This window comes from Lucilia cuprina, chromosome 5 (genome assembly GCF_022045245.1).
Source record: "Lucilia cuprina isolate Lc7/37 chromosome 5, ASM2204524v1, whole genome shotgun sequence".
Taxonomy (NCBI): domain Eukaryota; kingdom Metazoa; phylum Arthropoda; class Insecta; order Diptera; family Calliphoridae; genus Lucilia; species Lucilia cuprina.
Window position 1 is genome coordinate 5,722,232 of NC_060953.1, and position 27,822 is coordinate 5,750,053.

Sequence of the window (27,822 nt, forward strand, 5' to 3'; positions counted from 1 at the left end):
TTCAGTTCTAGTTCAGTTCTAGTTCAGTTCTAGTTCAGTTCTAGTTCAGTTCTAGTTCAGTTCTAGTTCAGTTCTAGTTCAGTTCTAGTTCAGTTCTAATTCAGTTTTTGTTCAGTTCTAGTTAAGTTCTAGTGCAGTTCTAGTTCTGTTCTAGTTCTGTTCTAATTCAGTTTTAGATCGGTTCTTGTTCAGTTCTTAATCAGTTCTAGTACTGTTCAAGTTTTCTTCTAGTTCTGCGCTAATTTCGTTTTAGTTTTGTTTTAGTTCTATTCTAGTTCTATTTTACTCTAGTTCTGGTTTTGTTCTAGTTCTGCTCTGGTTCTTTTCTAGTTCTATTTTAGTTTTTTACTAGTTCTGTTCTAATTGTGTACTGACTCCAAAAATTTAAAAATTAAATTCCAAAATGTTTAAAAATAATCCCCAAAAAAGTATTATAATAAATAGTTTAGGAAAACTTGAACATAATGTTGTCTTTAAGAAAAACGCTTAATTAGCCTTATTTAAAAAGTTTACTCTTTTTTTAGTTAATCTCTTTTAAGTTTTCAATACAAAGAGAGGAAACCCTTTTAAGAGCTGTTTAACGTGTAAAAATTATTTTGTTTTTTTTTATTTTTTATAAAACTTTTGGAAATTGTTGTTGTTATTAATAGATCAGTAATTTAACTAAAATGCTAAAACATATGACAGCTGTCAAAATATATGGGCTGCTGCTTGCTGTTTTTTTTTGCTGGAATAAATAAATATTTTGAGAAATGTGCGTGCGTTTAATTGTTGTTAATTTTTTCAAAAAAATTTTTTTTCTTTTATTTTAATTTATATAAAACATCACGTTTTTTGCAAAAGGAATTTTAAATTATATTTTGTTTGTTATTTTTGGAGAATTGAGCAAAAAAACAATGAAACAAGAAATTTAAATATTCTTTTAAAAATAAAAAACTGTAGCATTGAACTGTTTAAAATTAGCATTGATAATTTAAAAAATTTCTATTTGGAATAAAATTAATTGTTTTCTTTTAACAGATAACGAGGGTGGTCAGTTAAGTTAATGAAGTAATATTTAACATTTAAATGACATTTTCTTAGATTCAATTGTGTTATTTTATTGAAATAATTTAAGAATTTTTAATTTATTGGTTTTCCAAAGAACCACCGTTGGTCTTCGTTGTGTTCCCCCTTTTAAGGTAAAACCCACTTAACTGCAGTTTGTTTGTTGTTGGTTGAAATGCAGGAAATTATTAAACATTTAAAAGGGCGTTTGAACTAGAAACACACACACGCACACACTTCCACACTGTTTTGTAAAGTCTTAAATGGTTTATTAAACAATTGTTTAGAAACACAAATGGTTAAATGATCAAAAAAAAAAAATAATAATAAAATTTATAAAAACGGTTATAATGTATGATTGATGTTCGTTAAACAACATAGACATGAAATTGACTAAAGGAAGTCGAGCTTTTAAACAAATTTCTTTTAAAAAGCTTTAGTTTAAAAATAAATTATTACAAAATTTATAGAATGCTGAACATTCTCGGGAAATTTTAGTAAAACAACTTAAAACCTGGACTAGAACTGAACTAGAACTATACTAGAACTGAACTAGAACTGAACTAGAACTGAACTAGAACTGAACTAAAACTGAACTAGAACTGAACTAGAACTGAACTAGAACTGAACTAGAACTGAACTAGAACTGAACTAGAACTGAACTAGAACTGAACTAGAACTGAACTAGAACTGAACTAGAACTGAACTAGAACTGAACTAGAACTGAACTAGAACTGAACTAGAACTAGAACTGAACTAGAACTGAACTAGAACTGAACTAGAACTGAACTTGAACTGAACTAGAACTCAACTTGAACTGAACTAGAACTGAATTTGCTTTTACAATTGACTACAGAAATTCAAGCTTTTAAACGGATTTCTTTTAAAAATAAAGTATTAAAAAATTTATAGAATTTTGAATATTGTGAGGAAATGTTAGAAAAACTATTTTTTTAAATTTCTTTATTGAAATCCAAATTTTCTCAACTACAACTCATTTCTATTTGCTAATTTACCCGTTTAACTGTTTACTACAATAAAAATGTATTTACTTAACAATTAAAAATGTATTTTTATTTTTCAAGCTCAACAATAAACTTGAAATTCTCTACGAAAATGTAAATGTGTGCGTGTGTGTGTCTGATTTTTGTATACTTGTCCAATCCATCCATCCATCTTTTCCAATGTGTCCGTAAATGACAAATCAAAAAATTCTGTCACGTTTCAAACTCCCCGTATTAGAGAATGAAAAACTAGTAAATGCATTTTGTATTCCATACAATTATTCTTAACAACGGAACGTTCACAGCTGAGCTTTTGAAAATGCTTTATAGCAAAAAGTTATAAATTTGTCAGCTATTTCAATATGTATTTATTTAACTGATAAAAAAAATAATACAAAATAAAAATATATCTTTAACTAAAATCAGTTAAAAAACGAATAATTAAATACTCTTCGTTTTAAAGCTAAAAGTAAGATTTCGGGAAAAAAATCTAAAGTAAAACACGTTTTTTATAAAAAAGTTTAAGTTAAAGCTTGTTAAAAAAATTTTTTCTATTAACAGCTTTCAAGTATAAAAGCTTTTTTATAAAAGCTAGAATTGAACTAAAACTGAACTAGCACTGAACTAGAACTGAACTAGAACTGAACTAGAACTGAACTAGAACTGAACTAGAACTGAACTAGAACTGAACTAGAACTGAACTAGAACTGAACTAGAACTGAACTAGAACTGAACTAGAACTGAACTAGAACTGAACTAGAACTGAAATAGAACTGAACTAGAACTGAATTAGAACTGAACTAGAACGGAACTAGAACTGAACTAGAACTGAACTAGAACTGAATTAGAACTGAACTAGAACTGAACTAGAACTGAACTAGAACTGAAGTAGAACTGAAGTAGAACTGAAGTAGAACTGAACTAGAACCGAACTAGAACTGAACTAGAACTGAATTAGAACTGAACTAGAACTGAACTAGAACTGAACTAGAACTGAATTAGAACTGAACTAGAACTGAACTAGAACTGAACTAGAACTGAACTAGAACTGAACTAGAACTGAATTAGAACTGAACTAGAACTGAACTAGAACTGAACTAGAACTGAAGTAGAACTGAAGTAGAACTGAATTAGAACTGAACTAGAACGGAACTAGAACTGAACTAGAACTGAACTAGAACTGAATTAGAACTGAACTAGAACTGAACTAGAACTGAACTAGAACTGAAGTAGAACTGAAGTAGAACTGAAGTTGAACTGAACTAGAACTGAACTAGAACTGAACTAGAACTGAACTAGAACTGAACTAGAACTGAACTAGAACTGAACTAGAACTGAACTAGAACTGAACTAGAACTGAACTAGAACTGAACTAGAACTGAACTAGAACTGAACTAGAACTGAACTAGAACTGAACTAGAACTGAACTAGAACTGAACTAGAACTGAACTAGAACTGAACTAGAACTGAACTAGAACTGAACTAGAACTGAACTAGAACTGAATTAGAACTGAACTAGAACTGAACTAGAACTGAACTAGAATTGAACTAGTACTGTACTAAAACTGAAAGAAATTTTTAGTTTCCGGAGATTTTTGGCGAATTTTTTGGGAATTTGGGGAAAAGTGTTCTTTTGTTCAAATTTACCGATTGTAGGGTGTACAAATGAGTCAAAGCGAAAATAAATATTATTCTAAGCATAAAATAAATGAAATGCCAAACGAAATTGTAAAAAAAAACATTAAAAAGAAATAAATAAAAACTTGCAAAAACAGAGCTTCTAGTGGCGTTCATAATTATATTTTATAATGTCTGGAAAGCATAAAAAGTACAAAGCAGAGAGGTATATTAATGTCAGTCTTTAGAATGTAACATTGGAAAAATTTGTCCAGTAGATGGATATTCGATATGAATAGTTAATGTGAAGCGCGTTGATGTAATATTTAACGAACTTTGTGTCCTTTTCCTGGCTTTTTCAAGTCTATAAAAATAAGTGTTTTGTATTAGATATGTTTTCTGTAGTGTACCCTTTTAGTTCGTCTTAAGTTAACCCTTTTTGCCTATATAAATATCTCACAATTTTTTTAGACATTTATTACTCAAGTTGTTTGCCAATTCATTAGCAATATTATAACGTATGAAGAGAAGAAAAAACATTAAAAACACTACATGAATAGTATATGAAAAGCAACAACAACAACAAAATATCAATAGCAGCAACAAATATTATTTTAAATAAATATTTGCCAATTCAAATGTAAAAGACAAAAAAACACAACAAAAACAACTCAAAATATTATTAATAAATAAATTAAATAAAAACAACAACAAATAAAGCAAAAGCATATGGAAGCCTCCCCCCATTAAAACGAAAATTAAACAAGAGAGGGACAGCTTGCTAAGGGCCAAGGGCGCACACCCAATAGAATCTTAATAATTTTGTTTTTTTTTTTCTTTCGTTTAAAATGATTAATGTGTTTGAAAAATTATTTTAAATAATTTAAAAAAAATAAAAATTATTTTAACATTTCTTTTTAATTCCTCAAAAATTTATTAAATTTCTTAAAATTTTCAAAAATTTACAGAAATTTTTTTATAAATTCCTTAAATTCCTAAATTATTTTCTTAGAATCTTGCAACTCTACATACTCTATGCTATTTATTTCTTTGTTTTAAAAATATCTCAATTTTAAATTCCCTTTGTTTAAATGAATATTTTAAATAATTTATTTTTTTTTCTTATTGTTATTATATTTTATTATTTTAATTAAATTATTATTACAACAATCAACCAACAGCATGCTTGTCTTTCTAACTAGTTATTTACCTTCAATCTAATAAAAAAAAAATTATATACAATTTTTTCTTATCATTTTTTTTTATTTAAAGCTTCAAAATTAAAGTACAATATTGTTATTATTTCAAAATTGATAATATGTAGTCATATACTAAATAGTAGCAGTGTGTGCTTCAGTCTATTTCATTTATTAATTAACACTTTTTGAGAGTTTCTTTATTAATATTTTTATTAACAAAATTAAAAAGAGAGCAAAAATTTTAGAAAAGTAAACAAAAATTAACTCTTTTTTTTAGCAAAATAAAGAGTGTACATTTTAAAAAATAAATTAAGAGCAATTTTTTAAGAAAAGTTAAAATAAAGACTAGACTATAAACTAGATAATATGTAAGACTATACTATAGTTTAGACTAAACTATAGACTAAACTATCAACTAGACTATAGACTAAACTATAGACTTTACAATAGACTAGAGTACAGACTTGATTATAGACTAGACTATAGACTAGACTATAGACTAGACTATAGACTAGACTATAGACTAGAATATAGACTAGACTATAGACTAGACTATAGACTAGACTATAGACTAGACTATAGACTAGACTATAGACTAGACTATAGATTAGACTATAGACTAGACTATAGACTAGACTATAGACTAGACTATAGACTAGACTATAGACTAGACTATAGACTAGACTATAGACTAGACTAGACTAGACTATAGACTAGACTATAGACTAGACTAGACTAGACTAGACTAGACTATAGACTAGACTATAGACTAGACTATAGACTAGACTATAGACTAGACTATAGACTAGACTATAGACTAGTCTATAGACTAGACTATAGACTAGACTATAGACTAGACTATAGACTAGACTATAGACTAGACTATAGACTAGACTATAGACTAGACTATAGACTAGACTGTAGACTAGACTATAGACTAGACTATAGACTAGACTATAGACTAGACTATAGACTGGACTATAGAATAGACTATAGACTAGACTATAGACTAGACTATAGACTAGACTATAGACTAGACTATAGACTATAGACTAGACTATAGACTAGACTATAGACTAGACTATAGACTAGACTATAGACTAGACTATAGACTAGACTATAGACTAGACTATAGACTAGACTATAGACTAGACTATAGACTAGACTATAGACAAGACTATACACAAGACTATAGACTAGACTATAGACTAGACTATAGACTAGACTATAGACTAGACTATAGACTAGACTATAGATTAGACTATAGACTATACTATAGACTAGACTATAAACTAGACTATAGACTAGACTATAGACTAGACTATAGACTAGACTATAGACAAGACTATAGACTAGACTATAGACTAGAGTATAGACTAGACTATAGACTAGACTATAGACTAGATTATAGACTAGAGTATAGACTAGACTATAGACTAGACTATAGATTAGACTATAGATTAGACTTTATATTAGACTATAGATTAGACTATAGATTATACTATAGACTAGACTATAGCCTAGACTATAGACTAGACTATAGACTAGACTATAGACTAGACTATAGGCTAGTCTATACACTAGACTATAGACTAGACTATAGACTAGACTATAGACTAGACTATAGACTAGACTATATACTAGACTATAGACTAGACTATAGACTAGACTATAGACTAGACTATAGACTAGACTATAGACTAGACTATAGACTAGACTATAGACTAGACTATAGACTAGACTATAGACTAGACTATAGACTAGACTATAGACTAGACTATAGACTAGACTATAGACTAGACTATTGACTAGACTATAGACTAGACTATATACTAGACTATAGACTAGACTATAGACTAGACTATAGACTAGACTATAGACTAGACTATAGACTAGACTATAGACTAGACTATAGACTAGACTATAGACTAGACTATAGACTAGACTATAGACTAGACTATAGACTAGACTATAGACTAGACTATAGACTAGACTATAGACTAGACTATAGACTAGACTATAGACTAGACTATAGACTAGACTATAGACTAGACTATAGACTAGACTATAGACTAGACTATAGACTAGACTATAGACTAGACTATAGACTAGACTATAGACTAGACTATAGACTAGACTATAGACTAGACTATAGACTAGACTATAGACTAGACTATAGACTAGACTATAGACTAGACTATAGACTAGACTATAGACTAGACTATAGACTAGACTATAGACTAGACTATAGACTAGACTATAGACTAGACTATAGACTAGACTTTAGACTAGACTATAGACTAGACTATAGACTAGACTATAGACTAGACTATAGACTAGACTATAGACTAGACTATAGACTAGACTATAGACTAGACTATAGACTAGACTATAGACTAGACTATAGACTAGACTATAGACTAGACTATAGACTAGACTATAGACTAGACTATAGACTAGACTATAGACTAGACTATAGACTAGACTATAGACTAGACTATAGACTAGACTATAGACTAGACTATAGACTAGGGTATAGACTAGACTATAGACTAGACTATAGACTAGACTATAGACTAGACTATAGACTAGACTATAGACTAGACTATAGACTAGACTATAGACTAGACTATAGACTAGACTATAGACTAGACTATAAACTAGACTATTGACTATAGTATAGAATAGACAACAGACTAGACTATAGACTATATAGATTAGACTTTAGACTAGACTAGACTTATACCAAACTTTATACAAGACTATAGACTAAACTATAGACTAGATTGTAGACTAGATTATATACTAATATATAGACTAGTATATGCTATATTCAAAACTATAGAGTATAGAATAGACTATAGTCTTTTTTGCGTTGTCTTATACTTCTTATGACTTTTTCTTATTTTAGTTTATTGTTTATTTTTATCATATAATTCATTTGCAACTACCTGAATTCATTCGTTAACCTTAAAAATATCTTGTTCGTTTGGACAAATTTTCATTCCTAAGAACTAATTAAAATTCTCAACAGCTTTAAACCTTTTGTCGTTTATTCTTGTGTGTGTTTTTTTTTAGATTTTAACTTGAAATAGATTTTATAGTCAAATGGCCAAAAAGTAACCAGAAAAAGTAGAATTTATTTGTTTAACAAATCAAAACAATTTAATAACCAAAAAATAAAGTGTTTATGTCACAGTTGATGATGGATTTGTTAGATAATTCTTTTTGTTTTTTTTTGGGGGAAATAAACAAAAAGATAAAAAATTAAGCACCCTAAAGTAAGAAAACTAAAAAAAAACTATTTAGAAAAAAAAAACCTTAATACTTAAGCTAATATTTAAATAATTTCAACAAAAATTTGTTTATAAATATTTAACTAGAGATATTTGAAAATAATTTTCAAATATTATTAGATAAAAATCTGTAATATTTAAGAAACATTTAAAAAACATTTAAAAAACATTTAGGCGTTTTTTCTGTTAAGGGTTTTAAATTTGTTTTTTTTTTTTTTTTTGAGGAGCGTTTTCTATAATTTCTAGTGAATTGTTTATTACGAATTTATTTGTATAATTTAATAGAAATTCTGTACACGTTTTCAAATTTACAACAAAATTTGTTAACAAGTCTCTTCAACACATGTCCAAACAATTTAACTTGGTGATATACATCATGATCAACAACATCATTATCATCATGATCGTGGTTTGTAGTCGTCGTTGTCATGTGTTTGAGATTTTGATGATTTTATTAGCATTTTTGTTAAAGGTAATAAAAAACAAGTAAAATGTTTAATTTATTAGCAAAAAAAAAAAAAAAATACATAAAAAATCATTTTCTTCTCTGAGTTAAAGATGGGTCTGCATCTTAAGTTTCAATAAAATTCCTTTCAAAAATTGTGTTTAAAATCATTTTCAAATTTATTTTATTTTTAAAAAAAATCTTCATTTTTTGCTTAACTTTATTAGACACAAATTCTGCTTTTTGTTAAAAATTCATTTGTTTTCTTTACAAACTTCTTATCTCTTTTTAATTCTTTAATTATATAGAAGAGTTTTGTTTAAAAACTAAATTTTTGTTCCGTCACTCATTGCTCAATCATTATTTATCTTCCGTTTTTTTTTGTTTAATAAAATATTTGTTTATGATGCAATTTTTTTTTTGTTTTATCTTTAATTTTTTTTAAGAAAATTACTCCATATAGTTCTTTTTTTAATGAAATTTATTGCTGTAATAAACACTACTTACCGATATTTTTAACTTTCCAAAGCAAAGTCTCCTATTCATAAAAAATATTCCAACAATAAAGCATCAACAACTTTACTAAGCAATTAAATCTTAAAAAAATGGGTTTCCAATTGTTTTTAACCCATTGTTATCTATTAAAAGCTTATTTTCATAAAAATTCTCTCATTTTACAAAGCTTTTTCATATATCTCTGTTTTAGAAAAGTTTTAACTAAACAAGTTTTAGCTAAAAAGCTTTCTACAACAAAGCTTTTATATAAACAGCTTTTCTTTTCTGCAAGAAAAGAAAGGTTTCTTCATTTTATAAAGGTTTTTCATATAACTCTTCTTTAGAAAAGTTTTACCATCCAAGTTTTAGCTTAAAAGCTTTCTTTAACAAAGCTTTTATATAAACAGTTTTCTTTTCTTTTAGAAAAAAGTTTTCTTCTTTTTATAAAGTTTTTTCATTAACTATTCTTTAGAAAAGTTTTAACTAAACAAGTTTTAGCTAAAAAGCTTTCTATAACAAAGCTCTTATATAAGCAGTTTTCTTTTCTAAAAGAGAATAAACTTTTCTTAATTTTACAAAGCTTTTTCTTATAACTCTTCTTTAGAAAAGTTTTTACTCACCAAGTTTTAGCTAAAAAGCATTCTATAACAATGCCTTTGTAAAAACAGTTTTTTTTCTGAAAGAAAAGAAAGTTTTCTTCATTTTATAAAGCTTTTTCATATAAAGCTATTCCCTATTAAAAGTTATACTAAAAAGCTCTTTCATATAAAGCGTTTTTCTAACGTTGCTCTGTCATTAAAAATTTTCTTCTTAAAAAGCTTATTTTTAAAAAAACTTTTTAATAACAAAGCTCTTACGTAAATTTTTTTTCTGAAAAAGCTCTTTTATTAAAAAGTGTATTCTAAAGCTCTTTGATAAAAAGCTTTTTCCTTGTAAAACTCCTTTGTAAAAAGCTTTCTCTCTAAAACTCTTTAATAAAAAGCTTTTTTCTCTAAAAGGTTTTTTTCTGTAAAAGCTCTTTTATAATTTTTTTTCATATAATGCGTTTTTTAAAATCGTTCTTTCATTAATTAGCTCATCCATAAAAAACTTTCTCCAAAAAAGTTATTTACACCTCTTATGCAAGTTTTAGCTAAAAAAAAGCTTTGTTATAACATGGTTCTAACATATATTTTTTTTCTCTGAAAAAAAAACTCTTTCATTTAAAGGTTTCTTCTGTAAAAGCGTTTTTCTTGATAAAGCTCATGCAGAAAAAGCTTTTTCTTTATAAATCTCATCCAGAATAGCACTTTTCCGAAAAAGCTCTTTAATAAAATGCTTTTTTAAAGCTCATGCAGAAAAAGCTTTTTCTTTATAAAGCTCATCCATAATAGCACTTTCCCGATAAAGCTTTTTAATAAAATGCTTTTGTTGAATTAAGCTCTTTCATAGTGAGCTATTTTATAATAAAACTTTCTATATAAAGCTCTTTCCTAAAAGTTTTTTTTTTCAGAAAAAATCTAATATTTTATTTACTAAAAAGTTTTCTTACAAAAATATTTTATTTACCAAAGCTTTTTTTGCGAAAAAGATACAGTTACAATGTAGAAAATTTATAAAATGTTAAAATTTATAAGAAGTTGCAAAAGCTTTTATAGTAAAATTGATAAAATTCATTTAAAATTATATGGATCCTTCGCAAAGTTGTTAAATTTGTAATAGTTTGGTAAAAATCTGTTTAAAATTATTAAAAAAAAAAATACAAAAGCTGTTAAAAGGCTGTTAAAGCTTTTAAAAGCTTAGTTGATAAAAGTTGTTAAAAATCTTAAAATTTGTTGAAACATTAACAAATCGATTACATAAGTAATTGACTAAAAATTTTTAAAATTATAAAGTATTTAAAAAGCTGTTGAAAGCTTTTAAAAGCTTAGTTAATAAAAATTCTTAAAAATTATAAAAATTTCTTTAACAATTAATAAATGAATTACATAAGTAATTGACTATTCAATTTATAAGCAAGTATGGAAAGCTTTTAAAAGCTTTTATTATAAAACTTGTAAAATTGCCAAAAATTCAAAAAATCAAACTTTTTATTATTTCTTTTTAGTAATTGACATATCAAGCTTTTGTGTGTTTCCTTTTATTTTTAGAATTATTTACCTAAAGCTTTAGATTAATTTGTTGAGCTGTTAATGATCTTTATAACAAAAATGAATGTGTCTTTGGACTTTTGACAAAATATAGTCTATTTTCTATGTCGCCATAAGTATGATATCTAATATTTTTTGTTCTTCTTTTATTGTTGTTGTTTTTGTTGTCATAAAATAATAATAAAATATATGTAAGAATTTTATCAGTTTTACAATTGATAATAATAAAAAAAACACACACACACTTGTACATATATTAAAAAAATAACAACAAACTATAATATATAAAGAAATATTACGCGCTTTTCTAAAAAAAAAAATTGCTGGAAACTAGTGCAGGTGTGCTCGCCCAGAATGCAAAATCAGGGTTTGGCAAAATTCTATATTATTAAAAATGTATATATTTTGTTTTAAATTATTTCCTTATGATTACATTTATGTTTTGGTGCTTTACCCCTGTTACCATTTAATTAATTTGATTATTATTTTGTTTTAAATTTAATTTATATCAGCGTTTATTTTTAGCAAATTATTATTTTTTATTTAATCACAAACTTATTGCTTCCATTGAGGCAACGTAATCAAAGTCTAGCGGTAAATATTTATTTATTAGAAATTATTTTTGTTTAAAAAAACAGATAATTTAGCTAATAAAGAGTTCATTACCATGCTGTAGGCTGTTTCTTTAAAAGATTATTTTCCTAATTTTAATATTTTTTTTTTCATAAAAAAAGCTTTTTTAAAAGCTTTTTAATAAAATTTTGCTTATATTTCAGTTATCAATTAGATTTTTATATAAACAGAAATATTTGTATACTTTTTAACATTTTCAAACATAATTTCTTGAAAAGTTTTAAAAGCTTTTCCACAGCATTTGCCTTAATACCTTAATTTACCCTATTTCTTTAAGAAAAACAAATATTTAATGCTTAACTCTTGTGTTTTATAAAATTTTATAGTTTTTGCCACAATTTTATACCAAAGCTTTTGAAAGCTTTTTTTATTTAAACTAAATTTAATTAATTTTATCATTATATTATAATTTTTAACTAATTAAGCTAATTATATAACATTTAAGGGAATTTTTAAGCAATTTATAAAAAAGCTTTTAAAAGCTTTTATCTAACTTTACAAAACCACAAAAGCTTTTAAAGCTTTTGTGGTTTTTGTGCGTTATAAGATACAGTTTTTATAAATTTTCTAACGTAAAAGCTTTTACGTAAGCTCGTTTTTGTTAAACAACAGCAAGCTTTTAGAAATTTTTTACTGTTTTAAATGTTTTATGAAAATTTGGATACATTTTGCTTGGGTTTGAAGCTAAAGCTTTGACAGCCTTAAAAGCTTTCTTAGATAGTTTTGATTTTTTTTTTTTAATTTTTTTAATATTTTTTAAACATTTAGAAAGTTTTAAAAAGAATTGCTAGGATTTTTTGACAAGAGCTTTTGAAGCTTTTAGTATTTTTTAATAGTTTTGTGTTAAGCTTTCTAAGTTTTAACCATTTTTTACTTTTTTAAATGTTAAAAAAAAGAATTTTATACATTTTGCTGGTTTTTGAAGCTAGAGCTTCTAAAGCTTTAAAAGCTTTTTTAAAGATTTTGTTTCTTTCTTAATTTTTTATGTTTTTGGAACATTTGGAAGGTCTTAGAAAGAATTGCTTACATTTTGCTAGGATTCTTTGGCAAAAGCTTTTAAAGCTTTCAAAGCTTTTTTTATAGTTTTGTTGTTTTTTTTTTAATTTTTTATGGTTTTTCAACATTTAGAAAGTTTTAAAAAGATTAGTTTACATTTTGCTAAGATTTTTTGTCAAGAGCTTTTAAAGCTTTTAGTATTTTTGAATTGTTTTGTGTTAAGTTTTTAAAACTTTTTTTCAGTTTTAAATCTTTTAACAAGATTTGAATACATTTTGCTGAATTTTAAAGCTAGAGCTTTTAAAGCTTTTTCAATAGTTTTATGTAAAGCTTTTGAAAATTGATGTTTATGTTGATATTTTGTACAGTTTTGCGATTAGTTTGTGAACAAATTTCTAGCTTTTTTTGTAATAAATTTTCATTTAATTAAAACTTTTTTAAAAAAAAGCTTTTAACGACCTTCCATTGATAGTTGTTGTTATTGATTGATTGTTTGTTTAATTCTCAAGCACACTTTATTACATGATATTGATGAATTATTAAGTAAATTTCTTTATCAAAAGCTTTATCTATTTTCAGTTTAATTTAGTATGAATGTAAAATATTGTTTAAAATGAAAAAAAAAAAATAAAACAAAAATAGTAATAATATTTCCAAGTAAAAGAAATATTATTAAGTTTGCAAAAAAGCAAGAAATTTCAAAATTCCAGAACAGATAGAGGAGGTGCAAGAGTAGGAGGGTGACATTAAAACCCTAATAAATTTATATGTATTTTTTTCGGTTAAACAAATCTAATCAATAACATGTTGTTGGTGTTTTTTCACAGTAACATAAAAGTTTGAAAATTGATAAGAGAAACGAAAAAAGTAGAAGTTTTCTATTGGAAAACGAGAAGCTTTTAGACAGAAATTTTAGAAATATAATTAATTTTTTTAAAACAATTATTAATTTAAATTGTTTTTTTCCTACCTTTCTTTTTAGTGACACATGAGGTTTGTAAAGGACATTTGGTGGTGAGTGTTTTTTTTTGTTTTGTAGCTTGCTAACAGAGTTGAGCTTTTAAAACAACAATGAATTCTACAAAAGTTGAGACCAAAGCAGCCGTTAAGGCTCAAAAGAAACAACAAAAGTTGGTGAAAAAACAACAGCTACAAAAAACCGAACAATTAAATAAGAATCAGAAAAATTCTATACAAACTGCCAAAAACTACAAAAATCCAACAACAACTGCCGTTAATCACAATAACAATAATATTAATAGCAACAATAATAATCTTAATGAAACGAACAACAACAACAACAGCACAAATATCAGTCAAAAATTACGTGAATACTATGAACAACAACAACAACAGCAGCAACAAAAACAACTTATCAATAACAACAATACCCCAACACTTTTGGCTGGCGTCCCAAACAAATTCGAAAGATCCGGTAGTTTCTCTTTAAAAGGTAAACTCTCAAAACTTATCAATTCGATAACTAGCAGTAAGGAGAGTTTAAATAAAATCGAAGATGATAGTGAATTACCTTTTAAGTTTACACGCAGTCGTTCTATGATTTTACCAAGACGTACAAATCGTCGCAGTTTAATAGAACCTCAACTAGAGCAATTATCCGAAGAAGATCCCACCTCACCGGCTTCGCCACGTAAAAATTCCATAGAAAATAATGAAAACAATAATACTAACACCCCACTAAGGCCACAGTCTATGGCTAATCAGGCCACTTCTACGCCTGTCGACACCTCACCGTCTCAACTGCGCAAAACCTCTACACCAATACTAAAACAAGATGCTGCCTTTGATCCGGTGGCAAATTTTAAAAAACGTCGCTCCTCCACCTTAATATCCAGCTTTAAGACCACTTTTGGTTTAAGTTCGGAAAAGAAAAAGGATAAATTAAATGATAAATGGCGAGCCTCACTTCAGTCCCTGCAGGCAGTAGACAATATGGTCAGTTATGAGAATATGTCCTTTATCGATTATGACAAATTCAATAGCTATGAAAAGCAATTAGAACGTAAACTCTCACAAGTTAGTCTTATGGATCCTTCTTTAAATTCCTCCCTAATACCTGACAATTCCCTAATATCGGATAACTCTTCCTATATACTACCCTCTCCCTGTACTCCCTCTAATGCCACCGCCACCTCTCCCTTCGTAACGCCGCAAACAGTGGTAAGACGTCGTAAAACTAGCTCCTCGTTGCACGGGTCAGCGCGTGAATTAGCTAAACGTCGTAGTGCGTCGCGTAATAGTTTTCACATGGATCCAGATTATGAGCATAATCTGGATAAACCGCGTAATGTGTATCGTGAAAGTTTGGATTCGCGTAAACTCGAGTTACTAAATGACATTTCGCGTAATTCGTATATCTTAGATAGTGATTTAGTGGATATATTGGACTTGGCTTCGACACCTTTAACGGCCAGAAAAAGGCCCTACTATAAACGCTGTGCCAGTCAGATTAGTACGGAGCGCACGAAAGCGGGTCAGGATGTTGTCGATGCTGCAGTTAAAGTTCAGGTGAGTCCCTTTTAAATTTTAAAGATTACATTTCCGTTTGTGATTTTCTCTCAAAAACAACTGTTAGTTTACTGTTTTGGCGTACTATCTATCTCTCTCTCTCTACCTCTCTTTTTAATAAATTTATTTTCAACGTGCTGTTCAAATATTTGTTTTGAGTCAAGTTTAATTAAGACAATACGCTTAATAATTTAAGACAATTGTCTGCTATTGAAATGTATTACACGCCATTTAGGAGATGAGGGAACCGAACAACTTATTGGCTAGGTTTGGGTTGTCTGTACTAGGCAGCTTTAATTAAAAATGAACATGAGAACTAGAATGATACATACGTTTTTCGATTAATTTATTACAAACAGATGTCTGTTTTTTTGGGATACAATTTATTAACATTTCATTTTGGCAAAATAATAGATTATTTAATAAATTAAAGTTTAGTGACCTAGCAACTGACGGAGCTTTTTGTAATTTGGTCTATGTTAAAGTTTAGTTCTTGTTCAGTTATTTCAGTTCTAGCTTGGTTCTAGCTCTGTACTTGTTCTGTTCTAGCTCAGATATAGTTCATTTCTAAATGAGTACTAGTTTAGTTCTAGATTGCTTAAGATTTGTTCTAGTTCTGATTTAGTTCTAGTTCTGTGCAAGTTCTGTTCTTGTCCTGTTCTAGTTCTGTTATAGTTCTATTCTAGGTCTGTTCTAATTCTGTTCTTGTTCTGTTCCGTTCTAGTTCTGTTCTAGTTCTGTTCTAGTTCTGTTCTAGTTCTGTTCTAGTTCTGTTCTAGTTCTGTTCTAGTTCTGTTCTAGTTCTGTTCTAGTTCTGTTCTAGTTCTGTTCTAGTTCTGTTCTAGTTCTGTTCTAGTTCTGTTCTAGTTCTGTTCTAGTTCTGTTCTAGTTCTGTTCTAGTTCTGTTCTAGTTCTGTTCTAGTTCTGTTCTAGTTCTGTTCTAGTTCTGTTTTAGTTCTGTTCTAGTTTAGTTCTAGTTCTGTTTTGTTTTAGTTCCGTTCTAATTCTGTTCTAGTTCTGTTCAAGTTCTGATCTAGTTCTGTTCTAGTTCTGTTTTAGTTCCGTTATAATTGTGTTCTAGTTCTTTTCTTTTCTGTTCTAGTTTTGTTCTGTTCTAGTTCTGTTCTGGTTCTGTTCTAGTTCTGTTCTAGTTCTGTTCTAGTTCTGTTCTAGTTCTGTTCTAGTTATGTTCTAGTTCTGTTCTAGTTCTATTCTAGTTCTGTTCTAGTTCTGTTCTAGTTCTGTTCTAGTTCTGTTCTAGTTCTGTTCTAGTTCTGTTCTAGTTCTGTTCTAGTTCTGTTCTAGTTCTGTTCTAGTTCTGTTCTAGTTCTGTTCTAGTTCTGTTCTAGTTCTGTTCTAGTTCTATTCTAGTTCTGTTCTAGTTCTAGTTCTGTACTAGTTCTGTTCTCGATCTCTTCTAGTTCTGTTTTAGTTATCTTCTAGTTCTTTTCTAGTTCTGCTCAAATCCTGTTTTAGTTTTGCTCAAGTTCTGTTCTAGTTCTGTTCTAGTTCTAATCTAGTTCAGTTCAAGTTCTGTTCTAGTTCTGTTATAGTTCTAATCTAGTTCTGTTCTAGTTTAGTTTTAGTTCTGTTCTGTTCTAGTTTAGTTTTAGTTCTGTTCTAGTTATGTTTTAATTCTGTTTTAGTTCTGTTCTAGTTATGTTCTAGTTCTAGTTCTGTTCTAGTTCTGTTCTAGTTCTGTTCTAGTTCTGTTCAAGTTCTGTTCTAGTTCTTTTCTAGTTCTGTTCTAGTTCTGTTCTAGTTCTGTTCTAGTTCTGTTCTAGTTCTGTTCTAGTTCTGTTCTAGTTATGTTCTAGTTCTGTTCTAGTTCTGTTCTAGTTCTAGTTCTGTTCTAGTTCTGTTCTAGTTCTGTTCCAGTTCTGTTCTATTCCTGCTCTAGTTCTGTTCTAGTTCTGTTCTAGTTCTGTTCTAGTTCTGTTCTAGTTCTGTTCTAGTTCTGTTCTAGTTCTGTTCTAGTTCTGTTCTAGTTCTGTTCTAGTTCTGTTCTAGTTCTGTTCTAGTTCTGTTCTAGTTCTGTTCTAGTTCTGTTCTAGTTCTGTTCTAGTTCTTTTCTAGTTCTGTTCAAGTTCTAGTTTTGTTCTAATTATTTTCTAATTCTGTTCTAGTTCTGGTTCTAGTTCTGTTATAGTTCTGTTCTAGTCCTGTTCTAGTTCTAGTTCTAGTTCTGTCGTATTTTTGTTCTAATTCTAGTTCTGTTTTACTATAGTTTGATCAATAAATTCTTTTTATCATTAATATGCTTAAAAGCCTTAAGTTATGCTTTAATTCTATCATAACTGCTCTTAAAATGCAACTCTGTTTGGAAGATAAAATACAACCCTGTTTAATAGATTTTTTTTGAATTTGTTTAAAGAATGTGTAAAAACATACTAAAAACTTTGTTTTCCTTATTAATGGATTTTAAAACTAAAACACAAACATCTTATAATCTTGGACGTTCCTTCTTTTTTCCTTGTACAAGGCCAACAATGAAACGTTAGCGACCTTGAAACGTACTCCGGGAATATCAGCGACGGTGTGACCTTTACGACCGAAATCGTCAAACAAAACTTCATCGTTTTCTTTTATGTAGTTCATGCATTCATGTAAATTTGCAAACTTATTCAGAAATTTGTATATGTCTGAAATAAAAATGCTTTTGAAAATTTTTGGTAGGATTTTATTATTGTAAGAAACTTAAAATTGACTTAAGTAACTAAAAATACTTTTTTTAAATGTGTTCAGTAATTTAAAAAGGACTTAAGTTATTAAGTTAATCCAATTTTGAAGTAGTTTTTTGAAAAAGTTTTCTTTTCATTTGTTCTAAGTTTTTGTCTGAATTGTTGCAAAACTTTAAAAATTTTTATGGTTTTAGAGGGTTTAATGAAAAATTTGTCAAAATTTCTTTAAAAACTAATTTGAACTTATGTTTAAAAAAATTAAAAAAAAAAAGATATATGATTATGAAAATAGTATATATTCGTTTGCTGAACTACTGCTGTTGATGGTTCTCACTCGAATTTGTTCAGTTACTGCACATAATCGGTATCACCCTTGGAATAGTGTATACAGGCCAATACGGTATCCAATAGATACAAAGCTCCCTCTATAACACACAAAGCACCCATAGCAATACCAACTTGTCTTTCGGAGGCCACATAAAGGAAATCATTGTCTTTCATATAGCCCTTCCAATAGTGAAGAGCAGTACCGCCTACAGCCACCCACATAAAAGTACCGACTACATTCATTATCGTATCGGAAAGTTCTCTGAAAATTGAGGGAATTAAATGTTATATTATAAAAATTGAGCTCCTTTAGAGGGAAGGGAAAGGACTGACCTCTTATGTTTGGTGGTGCCAAAGAGAAAGGCTATGGTATGACAACCGGTATAGATGAAAAAACCCACCATTACTCCTGAGGCCACAATTTCACAATCGGCACTTTTCTCCTCATTTAGATTCCAAGTACCGCCAACACCCAAGAATTCACCACCATCACCGATACGATATAAGATAAGAATGATTAAATTAAGAACCTGGAAAGATTAAGGATGGAAGGAAGTTATAATAAGGCTTAAGCAAACAATCGAATCAAATATTATTCGAATAATTAATTTAATCGTTTAGAAAGTTGTCATTTATTGCGTTAACTTTTAGAAATATTGTTAATTTTTAAAAATTTTGATTCCAAAACGAATTTAGATTTGATTATTTTCTTTTTTAACGAATAAAATTTTTATTCGAATAACAATCGTTTATCAACTAATAATAGTGTAATTGGTTTTTATTCGTTTCATATTATTCGTTAAGTGATTTTTTAAGTAAATGCATTAATCAACTATAATTAGTTTAAAAAAACTATTAAAAATTGTAATATGCATTATTATTCGAATAATTTTGCAATCGGTTTTTATTCGGCTTCTTTTTATTTTTTTAACAAATTTCCATTAAATGTGCATAAATCCATTGGTTTTTCATTCAATAGTGTAAAAACTATTAAAACTTATAAATTCCCTGGTTATTCGAATAATTTTGCAACCGGTTTTTATTCGCTTTTTTTTATTCACTACATTATTTAAACCGATTTTCCTTATTTAGCTTAAAAGCAATTAATAATGAAAAGTTTTGTTATTATTCGTATAATTTGTAACCGGTTTTTATTCGGTTTCTTAATATTTTTTTTTACAAATATCCATAAAATATGCAAAAATCACTCAGAATTTCTTTCTTTAGTTCAAAAGCTATTAAAACTTATAATTTTCATTTTTATTCGAATAATTCTTATTATTTTGCAACCGGTTTTTATTCGATTTCTTATTACTTGTTAAAAAAATTTCCTTAAAATGTTTATTAATTAAACCGATTTTCCTTCTTTAACGTAAAAACGATTAATAATGAAAAGTTTTGTTATTATTCGTATAATATGCAACCGGTTTTTATTCGATTTTTTTATTAATTTTTAAGAAATTTCCATGCATTAATCGATTGGAATTTCTTTCTTTAGTTCAAAAGTGATTAAAACTTAAAATTTTCTTTTTCATTCGAATAATTCTTATTTTGCAACCGGTTTTTATTCGGTTTCTTATTACTTGTTAAAAAATTTTCTTAAAATGTGCATTAATTAACCAGATTTTCCTTTATTAAACTTAAAAACGATTAATTTTAAATATTTTGTTATTATTCGCATAATATGTAACCGGTTTTTTATCGGTTTTTTATTATTTTTGAGAATTTCCCATAAAATGTGTATTAATCGATTGGGATTTCTTTCTTTAGTTTAAAAACTATTAAAACTTTTAATTATCTTTATTATTCGATTAATTTTATAACCGGTTTTTATTCGTTTTTATAATTAGTTAAAAAATTTCTTAAAAATTTTAATTTTTTTAATCCGATTTTCTTTATTTAGCTTAAAAACGATTAATTTCAAAATATTTTGTAATTATTCGAATTAACGGTTTTTATTCGGTTTTTTTATTATTTGTTAAATAATTTTCTAAAATTTTTTATAAATTAAACATGTTTTAGTTATTTATTTTAAAATTTATTTATAATTATATTTTTCATAATTATTCGAATAATTTTTTAACGGTTTTTATTCGGTTTTTTTATTATTCTTTTGTTGAACTTTTAGAAAATTGTATTAATCTACTGATTTTAGTTTATTTAGCTTAAAAACTATAAAAATTTGTGATTTTCTTTATTATACGAGTAATTTTTAACCGGTTTTTTTATACGGTTCAAATTATTCGTTGCAAATTTTTTATTTTTTCTTTATTTCTTAAGTTTTTTATTAAAGAAAATCGTATTATTTTTATAAAAAATCTTTAAAAAACTTATTATTTATTTGTTAAACATTTCAAATTTTTTGCTTTTTATCCGCTTTTAACCTTTAGGAAGGATAGACAGTTCTTTAAAGGGTTTTAATTTTTTTGAAAAGATTACTGTCATTCTAAAGCTTTAAATTATTAATATTTTAAATAAAATTTGAACAGGTTTGAGTTATTATTAGATTTTTAAGTCCGTCTGTGTGTTTTAGCTAAAGCTTATTTTTTCTGTGTTACTACTTCAATTATTTGTTTGTCTTTTTCATGAAATTATTTCGTTAAATGTGTAACATTTTTTCTATTATTTATTATTATTAGTTTTTTGATAATATTAATTCTTTATCAAAGTTTTCGTTTGTTTGCTGTTGTAAGAATTTTTAAATACTTACTACCTTGAAATATTTTGGTTATCAATTACTCATATTATTTCAATGGTTTTGTGGTATGGGTGTTTTATTTTTTTTCTTTAAATATGAATATTCATTTTACTACTACTATGACATATATGGTATTAACTACTACGTCCGATGTTCATATTTATGAAATTTTGTTTTGTTTGATTTGACCACGCTTTTGGGAGTGGTTGATTAAAAAATATACATTTGAGTTTTTTTAAATGAATCATTAGAGTTAAAATCAAGTGAAATTTTTTAAAATTAAAATTAAAATAATTTTTTTAAAATTAAATTTTTTTTCAAAATTTTTTGAAACTGAAATATTTTTGAAATCAAAAATTTTATAAAAAATATTCACAAAATCATAAAAATTCTTTCGAATTATGTTTGAACTGCTTGTAAACTTTCAAAATCTCAAATTTTAGACAAATCGCAGCATTTATGGTTTTACGGATAAAAACGGATAATAGCGGATAATGGGTTTTGAAACTAAGTAAAGACAAGAAAATAGGTTTAAAGATTTTTTTAAGAATACTACTAATCATTCCAAGTCGTAACTAGAACAATTTTTAAGATTTTAAGAATTTTTTGAAAATTTTGAAAAAAAATAAAAATTTTGAAACTAAAAAATTTTCAAATCAAAAATTTTATATGAAATAATCACAAAAGCATAAAAATTCTTTCGAATTATGTTTAAACTACTTGTAAACTTTCAAAATCTTGAATTTTAGGCAAATTTCAAGATTTTTCGTTTTACGGATAAAAACGGATAATAGCGGATAATAGGTTTTTAAGCTAAATTTAAAAGAAAAACGTGATTTAATATATTATTAAAAATAAGCTTAATAATTGTGAAAGTTTTTTTTGCTAAAATTTTGTAAATTTTTTATATTTTTTATTAAATTTTTAAAATTAAAAAAAAAACAAATTTTTTTAAATTCCAATTTTTATTGCTGGAGAAGCTTTTATGTTAAAAAATCTTTTGTTTATAGTCTAACAACAATACAAAGCTTTAAATTCCTAAATTTAAGCTTAATGAAGGCATTTTGAGAATTACGGATAAAAACGGATAATAACGGATAACAGGTTTTTAAGCTGAATTATAAAGAAAAAAATTTAAAACTATTTTATTTAAATTAGTTTTAATATTTTTAAAACTTTTTCTAAAGAAAATTGTGACTTTTGAAAAATTTCTTTTTTTTAGAATTTTGAAATTGAAATTTTTTTTTAAAAATTTGTATTTTTTCTTAGAAATTTTTAAATTTTATTAAAATTTCTTTAAAAATATAATTTCTATTGTTATTATAAATTATTTGGTTTATTTTTTTGTTAATTGTTGGCTTAACTTGAGATTTACGGATAAAAACGGATAATAGCGGATAAAGGCGTTTTAAGCTGTTTTAAGGCGGGAAAAGTTTAGAAATTTATTTTTTTTTGTTTATTTTTAATATTTTTTAAACTATTTTTATACAAAATTGTAATTTTTGTAAACTTTTTTTTAAATTTTGAATGAAAAATTTCAAAATTTCGGGTTCTTTTCTTAAATGTTGCAAGGAGCTTTAAAAAACTATTTATAACGAGTTTTTAAGCTTTCTAGCTATTAGTTTTGTTCATTTTTAGCTAATTTGCTTTAACTTGAGGTTTACGCATAAAAACGTATAATAGTCGATAATGCAGTTTTAAACTGCATTTAAACTTAAAGGCGGGAAAATTAGTTTTATGTGTTTACAGCGTTATTTTTAATAATTTTCTTTTAAAAAATTGTGGAATTATTTATGGTAGACTTTTTTTAAACTTCATTTAGTTTTTAGTAATGAGTCATTGTTTTGCTGTTGATAAAACTTTTTTCTTTAGAATTATTTGATTTTAAACACTTTCTTTTATTTTTAAGATTTTTAAAGTTTTTTCAAAGTTTTTTCAAAGTTTTTTCAAGATTTTTATTTATTTTTATTAACGTTTTTATATAAAAATTATTTATAATTTAAAAAATTAAACTTTTTATATAATATATATAATTTTTTCTTTTACCAATTTCAAGGCCTTGATAAATATAGAACCAATTGTTTCTACAGACACCATTTTCGTTATTTTTTTTTTTAGGTAATTAGTTTTTATTTGCTTCTTTAAATATTTTTCTTTAAAATAAAGTATTATTCTTTCTCAAAACTTTATTCTACTTGTCGTTGCGTTTTTCGTTCGTTAACTGACACCGTACGGCTACAAATGATATCGTAAAACCTAAATATTTTTTTTTCTTAATTTTTCTTTTTCAAACTACAAAAATGTAATATTTTCTATAGAAACCTGTAGCTTTTGCAATCCCTCTTTATTTTCTTTATTATTATACTGATTGTGTATGGCAAGTGTATGAGTTCTATAACTGATAAGATTAGATAATACAGTTTAGTGTTGGTACAAAAAAAAAAAAAAAAAAAAAAATTATGATAACAATACGAGTATCAGTAAACTTTAACTTAATTGAGCTTGTTATATGGGTTACAAGTTATATTTTTTTCTGTAACCCATACACCTGCCGCTGTCGTCTTTTCTCGTGCTTTACTAGAGTCCAAAAAATGTTTTATTTTTCCAAAAAAAATGTGTTCTTATCTTATCAAAATCTTTGATAAAAAAAATATAAAATAATAATACCTTAAATGTTAACATTATTCATCATTATTTATATATGAACAAAAAAATCCATTTAACTTTCCATTTAACTTTTCCAAAACTTCCTGTTTTTGTAAATCTTTTTTGAAAAAAAAAAAATGTAATAAAATAATGACATCATATTTAATACTTCAATGAGTAATTAAAATATTTTTTTTAACACCTTAAAACTTATTTTTCAATTAAAATTCTTTGTCTTTTATTAAAAAATGTAAAATATTTTTTCTATTATTAAATAACATAGTTTTGTTTAAATTATTATTTTTTCCTTAAAAAAATCATTAAAAAATTTTTATATTTTAATAATTAATTAATAACTCAGACTAGCTTAAGTATCAATTGCCAACACACAGTTAGATTATTTTCATTTCAACAACCTGTTATATTCGAAAATAAGGGGTAAGGTTATATTCCTAACATAAAAAAAAATTATAAAATTTTCTTTAAAATAATAAAATTTATGCAAATTTGCCTTTTTTAAGCTTAAATTCTCAATTTGAGAAATTTTGGATAAAAACGGATAACACCGGATAAAGCAGTTTTATATAGATTTCGAAACAAAAATGCAGTTTATATATACTTCTATACAATTTTCTAATTTTCTAACAAGTTTTTTATGAAAATTTTGAAAATTCAAACTTTTGAGAAATTTCGGATAAAAACAAATAACATCGGATCAAGCAGTTTTATACAGATTTTGAAATAAAAAAACAGTTTAAAAACACAGTTTTAAGCAATTTTCTAATTATCCGAGAAGTTTTTAAGACATTTTTTCATAACTGAAACTTTTGAAAATTTTTAATTTTTTTTAATTTTCAAATTTTTTTAAAATTTTATTAAACTGTTAAAAAAATAAGTTTTTTTTTCTAAATAATATCATTCTTTATAACAAAACTAAAGCAAATTAATAATTTTTAAACTTAAAATCTTATTTTAAGAAATTTCGGATAAAAACGGATAACACCGGATAAAGCAGTTTTATATAGATTTTTCAACAAAAAAGCAGTTTAAATACATTTTTAACCAATTTTCTAATAATCTGACAAGTTTTTTTTTAAGAAATTCTATAAAAAACTTAAACTTTTGAAATTTTTACATTTTTATTTGGAAATTTTTCAAAATTTTAAGAAAATTTTATTAAACTCTTTAAAAATTAAGTTTTTTCTAAATAATATCATTCTTTATAACAAAACTAAAGCAAATTAATCATTTTTAAGCTTAAAATCTTATTTTAAGAAATTTCGGATAAAAACGGATAACACCGGATAAAGCAGTTTTATATAGATTTCAATACAAAACAACAGTTTTAATACATTTGTATGCAATTATCTTATTATCTGACAAGTTTTTAAAGAATTTTTTTCAAAACTTAAACTTTTGAAAATTTAAATTTTTATTTTTGGAAAATTTTCAAAATCATAAGAATTTTCAAAATTTTCAAGAAATTCTTTTTAATTTTTTTATAAATAGTATTATTCTTTATTATCCAATAATTAAATAAATTTGAAATTTATATCTCTAAAATCGTCAAAATCTTGTTGCCAAAGAAACTCGAAGCAAAAACGTTGAAATTAAGTAAAAAAAATCAATTTTGAAGAACATTTATTTTAAGAATTTTTCAAATTTTTTTGAAAATTTGAAATTTTGTTAAATATCTGTTTAAAAACATTAAGAATAAGCAGTATAATACCATAAAATACTTTTGCCGCTTTAACTAAGCTTTAAACCCTGTTATCCGCTATTATCCGTTTTTATCCATAATCCCAAAAATGCTTGAATTTGCTTAAAAATTAAGATTATAAATCTTTGTGAGCTTAGGAAATAGAATCCAAAAGAATTTTTTACAAAATGGTACTCATTTCGTCAAAAATTCAAATTCAAAAATTTTTCCAAAAAAAAAGTTTTTATAAATTTTTTGAAAAATTAAAAAAATTTCATTAAAATTTATAAATTCTTTTAAGAAAAACTTAGAAACTTATAAGAATATAAAGAAAATTTATTTAATAAACTTTTCCCGCCTTTTTAAGCCCTAAAACCTTGTTATCCGCTATTATCCGTTTTATCCGAATTTCACAAACATGCTTGGAATTGTTTAGATATTGAGATTATAAATCTGTGTGAGCTTAGGAAACAGATTCTAAAAGCATTTTTTAAAAAATTCAAAATCATTTTGTAAAAATTCAAATTCGAAATTTTTTTCAATTTTTTTTTATAAATTTTTGAAAATTAAACAAATTTCTTTAAAATTTATAAATTCTTTTAAGAAATACTTAGAAACTTATAAGAATATAAAGAAAATTCTTTTAATAAACTTTTCCCGCCTTTTTAAGCCCTAAAACCTTGTTATCCGCTATTATCCGTTTTTATCCGTATTCCTAAAAATACTTGGAATTGCTTAAAATTTGGGATCAAAAGTCTTTGTGAGCTTAGGAAACAGGTTGAAAAAAAATTTTTAAATAAATTCAAAATCATTTCATAAAAATTCAAATTCGAAAATTTTTTCAAATTTTTTTTTAATAATTTTTTTGAAAAATTAAAAAAATTTCTTTAAAATTTATAAATTCTTTTAAGAAAAACTGTAAAACTTATAAGAATATAAAGAAAACTCATTTAATCAACTTTTTTTCTTTTCTCTTTTTACCCTAAAACCACGTTATCCGCTATTATCCGGTTTTATCCGAATTTCACAAAATGCTTCAAATGACATGAAAATTTAGATTTGTATTCTTTTCCTAAATAGAAATCTTACTGCAAAAATTAAATCTCTCTAAATTTTCTAAAAATTATGAAATTTTGAAAAAAATTTCCAAAAATTTTAAATTAAATTTTTCAAGTTTACTTAACACTACCAACCCTTTATCACAAGTCGTGTTAATTCAGTTTTTATTTACAACTGTCTCTTTATAGGAATCATACTATAACTATGAACCAAGCAATATTCATTTAAATTGTTATTGAAAGTGAGACACTAGTAAAGTGTTGGTACACAAATTGTATATGTACATAATTTAGCATTTAATTATTAGGAAATTGTATAGTAAATTACAGCAAAGAAAACAACAACAACAACGAAATAACCACAATATTGTAAATAAAACAATAATAATAGTACACAGCATACGACATAGTATACTTGTACAACATATAGTAGGAAATTTCAAACTAAATATACATACAGATGTACATACATATGTATGGATGTAAAAAACTAAACATGTAAACCATATGAAAAGGCGGCTTTTTAAAGCGAAAAAACCCCACGAGAAATAATGCCAAAAAGCTAAAAAACTAATATTTTATGTGTCACACGAATACGGGATGTAAAACTATAGTTAAAGTAAAAAAAATAAAAAAAACAATTAAAATAGATTTGGTTATAAATACATAAAACTTTCATACATGTCTGTCTTATTAGTTTTATACATATAAAGTTGTTTGTAATTTAACGATTTTTTTTAACTAGGAGTTAAATGTAAACCATTTGTTTTAATTGTTTAACTTTTAGTTTACATTGCTAGCAATTAGTTTGCTATTTTTTCTCCAATTTCCCCTAGAGTTTTAACGTTTTTTCATTTTGGGTTTTAAATTAATTAAGCTCTGTAATTTGCTTGTTAAACCTGTTGTTATCCTCAGTTATCTGTCAATTAAATTTGTTTGCTTTTTAACAAGTATTTACTATCCCTACTGTAGACAGGCAGGTGTTAAATATAAATTAAGTTAACTGAAATCTAAAGTGTATAATTTAGTCCATAATCTAGACTATATAGACTAGACTATAGACTAGTCTATAGTCTAGTCTATAGTCTAGTCTATAGTCTAGTCTATAGTCTAGTCTATAGTCTAGTCTATAGTCTAGTCTATAGTCTAGTCTATAGTCTAGTCTATAGTCTAGTCTATAGTCTAGTCTATAGTCTAGTCTATAGTCTAGTCTATAGTCTAGTCTGTAGTCTAGTCTGATCTTTAGTATGGACTTGAGTCTTTGATATAGTCTGCTCTTTACATTTATCTGCTTTGTATGTTGTCAGGAGCAGGGTCTGGTTA

At 25.9% G+C, this 27,822-nt stretch overlaps 2 protein-coding genes across 6 annotated transcripts in view; one reads left to right on the top strand and one right to left on the bottom strand.

Moving 5' to 3' along the window:
• LOC111683379 (signal transducer and activator of transcription B-like) overlaps positions 1 to 27,822 on the top strand; it is a 158,485-nt gene that overhangs the window by 49,438 nt on the left and 81,225 nt on the right. For all 5 annotated transcript variants that reach the window (XM_046952782.1, XM_046952783.1, XM_046952784.1 and 2 more), the window contains one exon: positions 13,844 to 15,390. In XM_046952782.1, the coding sequence (XP_046808738.1) occupies positions 13,933 to 15,390 (1,458 nt within the window). In that variant the 5' untranslated portion in view covers positions 13,844 to 13,932. The remainder of the gene's footprint in view (positions 1 to 13,843; positions 15,391 to 27,822) is intronic.
• LOC111683378 (protein snakeskin) lies at positions 18,055 to 23,348 on the bottom strand. The gene is made up of 3 exons (XM_023445463.2): positions 23,143 to 23,348; positions 18,732 to 18,928; positions 18,055 to 18,660 (listed from the first exon to the last, which is right to left on the bottom strand). Exons 1-3 carry the CDS (start codon positions 23,191 to 23,193, stop codon positions 18,420 to 18,422), a joined length of 489 nt encoding a protein of 162 aa, XP_023301231.2. The 5' UTR covers positions 23,194 to 23,348; the 3' UTR covers positions 18,055 to 18,419.

Coding starts and splice junctions, on each gene's coding strand:
- LOC111683378 (XM_023445463.2), bottom strand. CDS start 23,193: ATGGTGTCTGTAGAAACAATTGGTTCTATATTTATCAAGGCCTTGAAA. Junction 18,929..23,142: donor TTATCAAGGCCTTGAAATTG/GTAAAAGAAAAA, acceptor TAATCTTTCCAG/GTTCTTAATTTAATCATTCT. Junction 18,661..18,731: donor GGCACCACCAAACATAAGAG/GTCAGTCCTTTC, acceptor CTCAATTTTCAG/AGAACTTTCCGATACGATAA.